General features: G+C 46.2%; 1 protein-coding gene across 1 annotated transcript in view; it reads left to right on the forward strand.

The window, feature by feature from the left end:
- Positions 1 to 3,049: 3,049 nt before the first annotated feature.
- The window catches only part of LOC104531939 (procollagen galactosyltransferase 2), a 21,887-nt gene continuing 12,947 nt past the window's right edge, over positions 3,050 to 11,989 (forward strand). The window contains exons 1-4 of the mRNA XM_010176992.1: positions 3,050 to 3,154; positions 5,297 to 5,414; positions 6,706 to 6,840; positions 11,327 to 11,531. Coding sequence (XP_010175294.1) covers positions 3,141 to 3,154; positions 5,297 to 5,414; positions 6,706 to 6,840; positions 11,327 to 11,531 — 472 coding nt within the window. The 5' untranslated portion in view covers positions 3,050 to 3,140. The remainder of the gene's footprint in view (positions 3,155 to 5,296; positions 5,415 to 6,705; positions 6,841 to 11,326; positions 11,532 to 11,989) is intronic.

Here is an 11,989-nt window from a genome sequence, read left to right on the forward strand (position 1 = left end):
TGGTCTGACCTTACAGGAACTGGAACCAAAGATGTGAGAAGAAGACCATCCTTCAGCCCCCTTGTCTTGCCTGGAGAAGCAAAGAAGGGCAGCTGGCTCTTGGGGGCAGCACTGCAGTAACTTTATCAACTACTGTCTTTCAAAATTAAGGTTTCTTCTGCTAGTCAGAATTTTGGGCTTCATAAAGCAACTCTGAGCAATTAAGGGAACAGCCATCTATCATGTTAATAATTTTCTCAGGTTGAACGACTCTACATTTTTTACCTTTTTTTTTCTTCTTTTTTGGTCAAGTAAATTCACAGAATGTTGGGGATTGGAAGGGACCTCAAAAGATCATCCAGTCCAACCGCCCTGCCAGAGCAGGAACCTAAATGAGATCACACAGGAAGGCGTCCAGGCGGGGCTTGAATGTCTCCAGAGAAGGAGACTCCACACCCTCCCTGGGCAGCCTGTCCCAGGGCTCTGTCACCCTCACCGTAAAGAAGTTTCTTCTCAAGTTTACGTGGAACCTCCTGTGTTCCAGCTCACACCCATTGCCCCTTGTCCTACCATTGGGCATCACTGAGAAGAGCAAATTTGGGGTTTCATTTGTGAACTTTGGGTTTCCATTGCACGTCCCTGCGAACAGCTGCCCCACTGATACATTTTGGGCTCGTGTGTGTGCAAAGCTGAACAGAGAAAAAAAATCTCCTGGTTGAAACAAGGGAGCAGCCACCATAGCACCAAGACTAGCCTGACATGCACACAGATAAAGCTTTTCCTTTCCCTCTCCAGACTGTAGCAAACCTCTCCACATCTCCTCACTGATCTTATGGAAGGTTAGAAGGACTGGGATGAGGCTTGCTGAGGGAAACAGGCACACCCTGACTCTGTGGGGTTTCTGTGCTTACTTTAAGGGTTTGCAGGGTCCTTAAGACTAACCTGGCCAAGAGTCCAGCGTTCTTCAGGATGGCCACCATCATCCTCACTTGATTTGTGTGCTGCCTAATTGCAGTGTGGTCCTACTGTATGGCAAGAGCTTCTTGGTGCTACTGCAGCTCCAGTGGTGCCAGTGAACAAAGAAAACCTTTTTTTTTTTTTTTTTTTTTTCTTTTTCTCTCCCAAGTTCTCTGGTATTTTAGGAATTTTGGAGCTGTTCACTGACTGTGCAGCTGCATTGTGGGAGGAAAGCAAGAACAAGACAAGTGAAATGTGCAGGGGTTGTGTGGGAGGCCCAAGCAAGTGTGCTAACACAGGGGCTTGAGTTGACATCCATAAAATACACGGAGCAGGTTTGACTTGAGTCAAACAGCACTATGACTGTTTTAATCCAGTTAAACACCCTTGCAAACTAATTTGCAATGCAGTCTGAGCCAGGGTCTTGGTCAAAAGCAAAGTCATGACTAAACCCAGCCTTGCTCCATCACAGCAGAGCACTTACTAGCAAAGAAACCAACCTCCGTTCACTTGCTGAACTTGCATTATTTATTGTTTTAATAGGCAGGAATAAATACTCAATAAATAAACTTCCTGTCCTTAAGTGATTGTCTTCTTCTGCCTATAAATAAACTTAAAATATGAGTTCTTGATTCTTTTTTTTTTTTAATTTAAAGCAAGCTAAACCCCATAGGGATGATATCTTCTGGTTGCATGAACTAGAAAGGGTTCATGCCCTGATTCTCAGCTGGAGGATCACAGGATGACTTGGGGTGGAGGTATTTTCCTGAAATAGCTTGGAGTAGCTTTGGGATGTGCCTTTCTCCTGTCCGTGTGCCCTCTCCTAACTACAGCTATCTCTGCCTTCAAGTAGGGTGGAGGATGCTGTGGGAAGTGCCTTTGGCTCTCAGGAGTCGATGGGATCTTTTGGGAGTATTTATACTCCCAAAGGAACATAAAGGGATTGTTAAATTCTCAGTGGAGGTTGCGGAGCTGGGGCTGTGTCCCACCAGGGGCTGTGCTTTCCTGCTTTCTGGCCAGGAAAAACGAGCAGCCCTTTGAAGGGAATTTGCCGTGGGATCTGTGGTGACCACACGAGTGGCCGGGTGTTCAATGTGCAACATCATCCTGCTCCCAGGGAAACGCACGCTGGGAAGGAGCAGCTGGGATGTCACTTGGCTCCCTTGCCCTGTAACCAGAAGGTTTGAGGGTCCCAGGCGGAGATGAGCTCATGGTTCCTTTGGGAGCATTTCCATGTGATGACTGTTGGAGACGTGGAGCTGTGCATCTCCTTCCAGTTTGTGCAGCTACACTACTGAACCCCAAGGAAAAAAGCATTATTCAGATGGTGCTTTCAGGAAGGATGGTGGAAGCCATAGAGGAAGCACAGGGAGGTTTCTCCAACCCCGTTGTTTGAGATTGAGTGCTATTGCAGTGTTCAGACAGAACATAGCATCTGCACAAAGCTCCTCCGTGTGTTTTCACAAACCTCTGTGTCAGGAAACAGTAAGAAAGCAAGCTGCTTCTCTCTGAACTGCAGTCTTGTGGCTTGCTGTTCATAGCAAGGCAGGAGAAAGGAGGTAGCATGCTGATCCTACCTCCTTTGAGCATCCCTGCCTTCTCCTGCCACCTCGGTGCTCAGCGTGGCCGTGCAGAGGGCAGTCTGGGGGGGCTGTGCTGATTGCATGTTACGAATTGAAGGCGAGTGGCTTTCTAGGCCTTGGCTATAATTCTCCTCGCTGTAGAGCGGTGAGTGAGGTGTTCCTTCCCTCTGCTAGCAGCGTGTTAGTGGTGGCTCCTCAGTGTCTTAGCAGAGCCCTCGATCCTGGCAGAAGTGATTCCTGGGCTGTAGGGTGAGACAGTTGTGTATGCATGCTTACTGCTTGGTTGTGTGACCTCAGCGGTGGGTTTGTGGGACGATCCAGCAAGCAGAAGAAAATCCTGGTGCTTCTAGAGACAGGACCTTTGCAGCTACCTTACCTTGGGCCATTCATTTTGTGGTGGCCCATCCTGTCTTTTCCAGTGGATGAACTGAGCAGGTTCTGCCCCCAACTCATACACCAGCTGGGAGAAGGTAAAGGACCTAAATCTTGTTCTAACAGAGCTCTCTGTGCTCTTATTTTTCCAGGGCAGCCACTGACCACAATGTCGATAACACCACAGCAATCCTTAGAGAGTGGCTGAAGAACGTGCAGAACCTCTACCACAACGTGGAGTGGAGACCAATGGAAGAACCCCAGTGAGTAGTGCAGTGAGGGGCTGGCTGAAGCTCTTTGATGGATATATCACATTTTTGAGGTTCTCTGTTTTCAAACCAGGAGATGTACTAAATGTATAAGCCTTAAAATGTGGAAATGTTTTTCTGTGGGTTTTGTCCCATTAAAATTGTGTTCTTATGGAGCCTGTAACAAGGTCTCTGACTTCAGTGAAGCAACTCATGCAGACCTTTGGAGAAGAAAGTATTTTCCATTCAGTTATTTAGCATCTGCAGCTGCTCTCTTTACATGGTAAACAAATCACATCCAAAGCTACAGGGAATAAAAACTCGTTCTTTATTTGTGAGGAAGCAGAGAAATCGTAGCTCATTCCCATAGTGTCTGTGAAAGTTCTGTCCCAGGCATCAAATATTCAGTAAGTTCTGAGCCAGAGAACTAGATTGAATTCAGTATATTGTGCCCTTGCATGACTCGCAGGATCACAGAATCACAGGATGTCAGGGATTGGAAGGGACCTCGAAAGATCATCCAGTCCAATCCCCCTGCCAGAGCAGGAACCTAAATGAGATCACACAGGAAGGCGTCCAGGCGGGTTTTGAATGTCTCCAGAGAAGGAGACTCCACACCCTCCCTGGGCAGCCTGTCCCAGGGCTCTGGCACCCTCACTGGAAAGAAGTTTCTTCTCAAGTTTAAGCGGAACCTCCTGTGTTCCAGCTCACACCCATTGCCCCTTGTCCTACCATTGGGCATCACTGAGAAGAGCCTGGCTCCATCCTCCTGGCATTCACCCTTAACATATTTGTAAACATTAATGAGGTCTCCCCTCAGTCTCCTCTTCTCCAAGCTAAAGAGCCCCAGCTCCCTCAGCCTTTCCTCAGCAGGGAGATGCTCCACTCCCTTCATCATCTTGGTGGCTCTGTGCTGGACTCTCTCCAGCAGTTCCCTGTCCTTCCTGAACTGTGGGGCCCAGAACTGGACACAATATTCCGGATGTGGCCTCACCAGGGCAGAGTAGAGGGGGAGGAGAACCTCTCTCGACCTACTAACCACCCCCCTTCTAATGCACCCCAGGATGCCATTGGCCTTCCTGGCCACAAGGGCACAGTGCTGGCTCATGGTCATCCTGCTGCCCAGCAGGACTCCCAGATCCCTTTGATCATTGCTTTGAAATATGAAGTTAGGTTTGTTGTTTTTTGTTTGGGGTTTTTTATTTAATTGGTTTTTTAAGTTCTATTTTCTATTCCCTTCTATCAGGGACGAATACATCAGTTTCCCCTTTCTTTTACTTTCGAGGTCCTCAGCGCAGTTGAGTGTGGTACAAACCCACGGGGAACACCTGTTTTACTGACTTTTTTTTTAATCCTTTCATTGGAATTGAATTTTCTTAATCCTGTCAAACTTGTCTTTTTTAAGTTCTGTAAAAAGTTTTTGAAATTCTTAGCTCCTTCACTGGCTTATGCTAGCGCTGTTTCAAAGTCCTTTGAATTTGTGTTCCACACAGGGATCTGTCCCTGAGTTTCCTTCCATCTTTCTTACAAAGCATTTACTTTTGGACCTTATCCTGAAAACAGAGACATGAGCAGAACTTTACTCCCACGATTGGGCTCGTGGGGTTGGGTGTTGGGTGTTTGTAGATTTAAGAGCTGTTACTGGGATGTGTTAACAGTTACTAATAACGCTCAGACCCTGAGGGAATCCAAACTGCCTTCATCTTTACATCCTCAGCTCTCTTGATTCTACTGGGCTTAAGGAAGCTGTATTTATAGTTTTAAACTTAAAGCCTAGCAGAGGACAGATGATTTTTAACTGGAGGGTCGGATGAGGTAAACGAGCTGCAGGTCATTCCAGTGGGGTTACCTCTGCTTGTGCCAGGTGAGGCCGCGCCGCTGCAGGAGCAGCTCCTGGGTTTGATGGTGCTGTTTTGCTTGTGGGCATTTGGTCAGGAGGAAAAGCTGCAGCGCTGGTTGTTCTCCAGTGCCCTGTGTACACATGCCAGCACGAAACTTGGAATCGTTCTCCCTCCAAACCTCTCCTGGGTTGCCTGAGGTGACTCTAACACTGTTTTTCTTTTGAAAAGAAGGCAGCAAGGAAACTCTTCTTTTTTTTTCCTGGCAGTATAATAGGGCCCAGACATGGGTTGCAGTTCCTTTTTTTTTCTTTGCTAGGTCTTACCCAGAAGAAATTGGGCCAAAACATTGGCCAAGCTCCCGATTCACTCACGTGATGAAACTCCGACAGGCTGCCCTGCGCGCTGCACGAGAGAAGTGGTCAGACTACATCCTGGTAAATACAAGGTTTGATTTATTAACTGTCCTCAGGCAAAAGCTGTTCAGGGAGTCACTCTGATACTTGGAGCTACCAAAAAGTTTCTTCTCCATCTAAAGATAAAGCTCTCTGTGGTGAGATGCTGTGTGTCATTTCCCAGAATCCCAGCATGGTGGGGTTGGAAGGGACCTCTGGAGATCATCCAGTCCAATCCCCCTGCCAGAGCAGGAACACCTACAGGAAAGTGTCCAGGTGGGTTTGAACATCTCCAGAGATGGAGACTCCACACCCTCCCTGGGCAGCCTGTCCCAGGGCTCCGGCACCCTCACAGGAAAGAAGTTTTTCCTCATATTTAAGTGGAACCTCCTGTGTTCCAGCTTGTGCCCATTGTCCTGTTGCTGGCCACCACTGAGCAGAGTCTGGCCCCATCCTCTTGACACCCACCCTTTAGATATTTATAAACATTGATAAGGTCCCCTCTCAGTCTGCTCTTCTCCAGGCTAAACAGACCCAGCTCTCTCAAGTCTTTCCTCAAGAAAGATGCTCCAGCCCCTTCATCGTCTCTGTAGCCTCCACTGGACTCTCTCCAGAAGATCCCTGTCCCTCTTGAACTGAGGAGCCCAGAACTGGACTCAGTACTCCAGATGTGGCCTCACCAGGGCAGAGTAGAGGGGGAGGAGAACCTCCCGTCTCCTTTCTTGTTCTGATGAGCAAGAAATTTTGCAGCTAGAGGGATAAGTCCCTGGGTAAGCCCAAGGCTTTCTCCACAGGGGTCAAGATTGAATACAGTCCTGGTGGTGGGTAGGTACCTGTGAGGGTCCCCCAGATTGAAAGCCCACCTGTTATTGATGAAATGTAAGGGAAATAGTTCTGCAGAACTGTTGTGGTCAAGTGTGTGCCTTTGGTCGCTCCAGCAGCAGTTACTGGTGGTGTTCCAGCCTCTGAACAAGGTGAGGGTGTGAGGACAGTTAGAGTTCTTCTTGATCCTCTTCAAAGAACAAACCTGCCCTGAATTTTCAGCGTTGTTATTTTCCCTTATAGTTCACCTTTCCCCTACCCTGGAGTAACATTCTGTGGGGTCAGAGGGAAGCTCCACATCATTCCCCATCCCATAGCTGTGGTGCAGGGGTGGCCCCCCCAGGGTTCATCCATCACAACCATATGTCCTGTGGTATGAAAACCACCAGCTCTGTGATTTTGGCCAATACCTCATGCCTCTGGCTGCCTTGTTACCAAGAAAGCGTCAAGGGAAACATATCGTTTCATCTAATAACAAATGTATTTTTCTCTTCTCCTCTTCCTTCTCTAGTTTATTGATGCAGACAATTTACTGACCAACCCAGAAACTCTGAACCTGTTGATAGCAGAAAACAAGACACTGGTGGCACCAATGCTCGAGTCTCGCTCTCTCTACTCTAACTTCTGGTGTGGCATCACCCCCCAGGCAAGTGACCGTGTGAACGGTGCTGGGTGGGTGTGCAAGCGATGTTCTCAGATGCCTCCTGCCTTGTGTCTGTGAAGGAGTGGGCATTGTTTCTGCTCTATGGGCTTTCCCATCTGCTTTTGTAGTAGTGTCCTTCTTCTGGAAAGAAGCTGCTGTAGCTCTGAGACGTGCAGAGGTGATGTTGGCATGTAGCGAGCATAGTGGTGTCATGCAGTCATCTCAGCTTGCACCTCTCTCAGTGTTGGCATCCCAAATCTCCAGTGGGAAAGGTCTGTACATTTATAAGGAATATGGGAATAAGGGCAGAGAGGCCACTGCAGTCTAGAAATGTTTTTCAGGGTTTGTTTTCTAACCAAGCTGTAGGTACGTGTTCTGCATTGGGTGTTCAGGCACATAACTGAAACTTGCTTCCTTGTCTGAGATTCCTTGTTTGAAAAAGCTGAATCTGGAGGAAGCTGAGCTTGCTTAGCCAAAAATCCTGGGAAGTGATACAATCCCACTAACTACATTAAAAATACTGATATCCACACCAGAATTTATTTGAGGTGGTTCCATATGTTTGTGTAATGACCTTAAACCTCTTGGTGGGTAATTTTAGAGTAGCTTTCCTGTATAGTGACACTTATCTGAGAGGCATTTGTCTATCTACAACTCTCCATTGTATATAGGTTATTTTTCTCACAGAATAACAAGATTTATGTAGTGGAGCAACACCCTTTGCTGAGGGATTGTGTGTGTAAAGGACAGAAGTGCTGAGCCTACAAATTAGTTTCATGTTACTTTCTTAAATCATGTATATTGTAGAAAGTATGTGATACAAAGCTGTTGTCTAGTAGAAATGACCTTATTTCTAGAACTAGAATGGGGTTGAGCTGTCACTTTACAAGTCACATCACTGTGGTTTTCAGGATTTTCACTGTTGGCCCTGGCTGGTAGGTAAGCTCATACCCAGTTGCTTGCTCACTCCTGCCCAGTGAGATGGGGGAAGCAAGTTGGAAGGGAAAAAAAAAAAAGAAAAAAAAAAAAGAAAACCAACAAACCCAAAGCAGCTCTCATGGGTTGAGATAAAGATGGGGGGAGAAAAAAGGAGAAAAAAACCAAACAAACAAACAAAACCAAAAAAAGAAGTGATGAAAAACCAGTCACCACCAGGAAATGGATGCCCAACCATTCCCTGAGCACCAGCTGCTTTGTAAAAACTACCTCCCAGTGTTACTGCTGAGTATGATGTTGTTGGAAAACCCTATGAAGACAATTAACTGCATCCCAGCCAAACCCAGTACAATCACCTTGTCCACAGAAGGATTTTAGTAAGAGAAGCAAATTTATAGAAAGGCAGATCTATTGCTCCAGTCATTTTTTTGCTTTTTTTTCACTCTTTTCCTTTGAAATGCTCTGGACTAAGCTCTAGATGGGCTTTCCAAGACATTCAAGCTGAAATGGGGACTGTAGTTAATGCTTTTTTCTCCCAGGTAAGCCTCAATAATGAGATCAGCTTTTTGACCTATTCTCCAGTCTGTTGCTGGCATATGTTTTGTCATCCTTTTGGGAGGCAAGATCCTAAGCTGTGTATCTCCTAGAACAGCAAGAGCTTTTTGTTCTGTTGAAAATTTTCCAGTTTTGCCCACATTTGCCCTGGAAAGCTTCATAATTTCCATTTTCCTTCCATCCCTGAGTCTTGCCTTTCCTTCTTTGTAAAGACAAGCTTGCCCTGCAGCATAGACAAATGTGTTTAAGCCTGAGCTGCACATACATCTTTGAGCTTCCCTGGGGTATGTGAGTATTTTAGAGAGGCTCCACAATCCTGCCCATCTGGTTTTATTCCAGAGAGCTAACCAGGTACTAATTATTGTCATTATTGCTGGAGTGAAACAAAGAGCAAACTCCATTTTCCTCTTCTTCTGGTGTAAAACATCATTCTCCCTTCCCAGTGTTGCCGAGGACACAAGTAGGGACTACAGGCAGAGTGAAAACATAACAACTGTGCTGGGTCAGAGCAAAGGTCCATCTGATAGCAGTGGTTTGTAGCAGATGCCTAAGGAGTAGTATAAGAACATGGCAAACAAGTAAGTGAACGATAATTCCCCCAAATATTTTTCTATCCTCTGGCAATCTCCTCCTCTATGATTTCTTGAGGAAAGTCTTTGTTTTTAAAGCTCTCAGTGATTTTTATTTTCAATTTATTTTACAGAAATCACTATCTGAATCTTTTTTTGGCACCCACACCATCTTATAGCAAGGAGTTCCACAGTTCATATTAACTAATTGAGTGAAAATAGCAGGAAAAGGTCAGTCCTGAACTTTCCAGATTCTTGGGAAGTAAATCCATAGATAAGTAAAGGAGGAGCTGTGGGTGTGCTTACTTGTTTCAGTTTTTGTTTTAAATGGGAGATATAAAATTCGTAGCAAAGGAGTTGTCCTTTAAGTTTTTAAGATTAAGGTTTTCCACTGATATAAATCAGCAAGTGTTGATCTCTGCCTGTGTGCACCAGCCTCAGCCCTGGCCCCTGGTGTTACCTCTCCAGTAGTAAATTTCCATAATTACCAGTATAAACTGAAAAAAGGAGAAGGGAAAAAACTAGCAGCAAATGCATCCTGCAGAATTTGGTGAAAAAAGCTGCTCAAATGAACAGGAAAGTTTCCACTTTATTTTTTTTCTTCTCTCTTAGTTGCAGCTTCTTGTTTCTGTGCTTGCAGTCCTACAGTTTCATGTGCTCAGTTCTCCCTGGGGACTTGGGGAGGGAGAAACAGCTGGAGCACGCCCTGAAACGCGGCCTCCAGCACTGAGCAACAGCAAGGCAAACCCAGCTCCAGACAGCTTCACACTGAGTTGTCATGAATCATAAAATCATAGAATGGCAGAGGTTGGAAGGGACCTTAAAGCTCATCCAGACCCAACCCCCCTGCCAGCAGCAGGGACACCTTCCACTAGACCAGGTTGCTCAAAGCCTCATCCAGCCTGGCCTTGAACACTTCCAGGGAGGAGCAGCCACAGCTTCTCTGGCCAACCTGGGACAGTGTCTCACCACCCTCACACCAAAGAATTTCTTCCTAATATCTCATCTAAACCTCCCCTCTTCCACTTTAAAGCCATCACCCCTTGTTCTATCACTACCTGCCTTTGTAAAAAGTCCCTCCCCAGCTTTCTTGTAGCCCCTTCAGGTACTGGGAGGCCGCTAGAAGATCTCCAGGAAGCCTTCTCTTCTCCAGGCTGAACAGCCCCATGAAGAGCTAAACTTAGGAGAACATGGCAACAGCACTGACAAGTTGGAGTCTTTCTTGACTACACATGATTTATGAGCAGTGAAAAGCCTGAAAACCCCATAGCAAGTGACTGGAGGAAGAAAGATTAATTTTCAGCATCTTTCACCTATGGGCATTCTCAGATGTCTGTTAAAGGTTGAATGTCTTAACCTTCCTTCAGTGGGAAATGCTAGTGAGGTCTTGTGAAAATCAAACCACCTGTGTTTGAGATACCTTCTGACCAGACCATGAGGACTAGATATCTGAAGAGCAGAGGGTAGGATCAACAGATGCATAAACAAATGCACCACACCATGTTTCTGCACAAAACCAGAGTGAAGTGGTTCTGCGGTGATTGGCTTAGCTGTTGTTAGGACAGTCATGGAAATTATAACATAAAAGTAACTTCAACTTATTTTAGTGACTCATCATTTCTGTAAAGGCCAGAATCTTCTCTGGATTCAACCATCAGCCACATTCAGATGTCTAATTGCCATGTTAGGACTTTCTCTCTGAGAGAATTCAGTGTCTTTAGTTCCAAATCTGATAGCTTTAGATATAGTACACCTGCAAAACCAGCTGTGAGCCACATGACGTGGGTGTTGCACCCACAGTGCTGGAAGGCCAGCAAAGCTCCTGGTTACAGAGAAATAAGCTGACTGATGTGCCTCTCCCAGATGGGATCTTTAGGGAGAGCTCTGGAGAAAGTATTAAATCTGCTTGCCCTGGGATGGAGGCATTGGGGATTCTTAGGCAGCTGGTGGAGACTGAGATGTTGCCTTTGCTACCAGGGAGCAAATTTATTTATTTTTTTTAAAGTTGTGGTCCTGTTCTGTGAGACACGGAATGTCCTTTGTGCCTGTTGAACATGGAGGATGCCACGGGTGCTCAGCAACTTCCAGGGTCAGACCTGAGAGTCTATGGGCAAAAAAAAGTTTCTGTAGAGCCAGAGGAAAAAAAAGTCTGAGGTTTGAAGCTCTATTGCAAGGGAATTTCTGCAGTGGAAAGGCTTGGATTTCCAACAGCTGCTGAAAAGGAGAGGGAAGGTCAAGCTTCCCAAAAGGGATGGAGATTGTCTCTGAACACTTGACTGAGCCCTTTCCAAAGGGGGGACACTTCAAAATCTGAGCAATGGGCACTGATCTGTCTCTGCTGGGGAGGGCTGAGGCCCAGAGTTTTTTCTAGGGAGCATCTGTGGAACAGAAAGCTCTTGTAACAAGCAGCCCCCTCCTTGTGTTTGCAGGGCTATTACAGAAGGACCCTGGATTATCCCCTGATTCGGGAATGGAAGAGGACAGGCTGTTTTGCTGTCCCAATGATTCATTCCACGTTCCTCATTGACTTGAGGAAAGAGGCCTCCACCAAGTTGATGTTCTACCCACCCCACCAGGACTACACTTGGAGCTTTGATGATATCATGGTCTTTGCCTTCTCCAGTCGCCAAGCAGGTATGTCTGGAGCCTTTGCTGGTAGAGACATGCAGATCTCTACTTTGAGTTCACAGACCAGAAGTCGTGTGTTGGCTTCAGTGGTGAGTTAAGACCCTGTTCCCTTTCCTCTTTCGGATCTAGTGAAGGATAACCAGCAGCCAGAGATTTGCAATGCAGTTTTGAATCACAGCTAGCTTCAAAGGACATGGGAGCCATTCTCAGGACAGGGACAGTGTATCAGAGACAAAATGTGTGATGTCCACCCTTGATTTGGGTCACAGCAAGACAGTAGTGAACACAGGTGAACCCTGTGAGAGTGGAAGGTATTCTGAAATCTGTAGGTAAGGTATCTAAAGTCACCTCATCCAGGAAATCCATGAGGAAAGGAGGTGAGAACAAGAGACTCTTGTGGAAAATGAAAACCAAGTTGCTTACCTACAGGGCTGATGGGGCTTTGCTTCATGGCAGCTCAGCCG

This window comes from Antrostomus carolinensis, unplaced genomic scaffold, assembly GCF_000700745.2.
Source record: "Antrostomus carolinensis isolate BGI_N321 unplaced genomic scaffold, ASM70074v2 scaffold23741, whole genome shotgun sequence".
Classification (NCBI taxonomy): domain Eukaryota; kingdom Metazoa; phylum Chordata; class Aves; order Caprimulgiformes; family Caprimulgidae; genus Antrostomus; species Antrostomus carolinensis.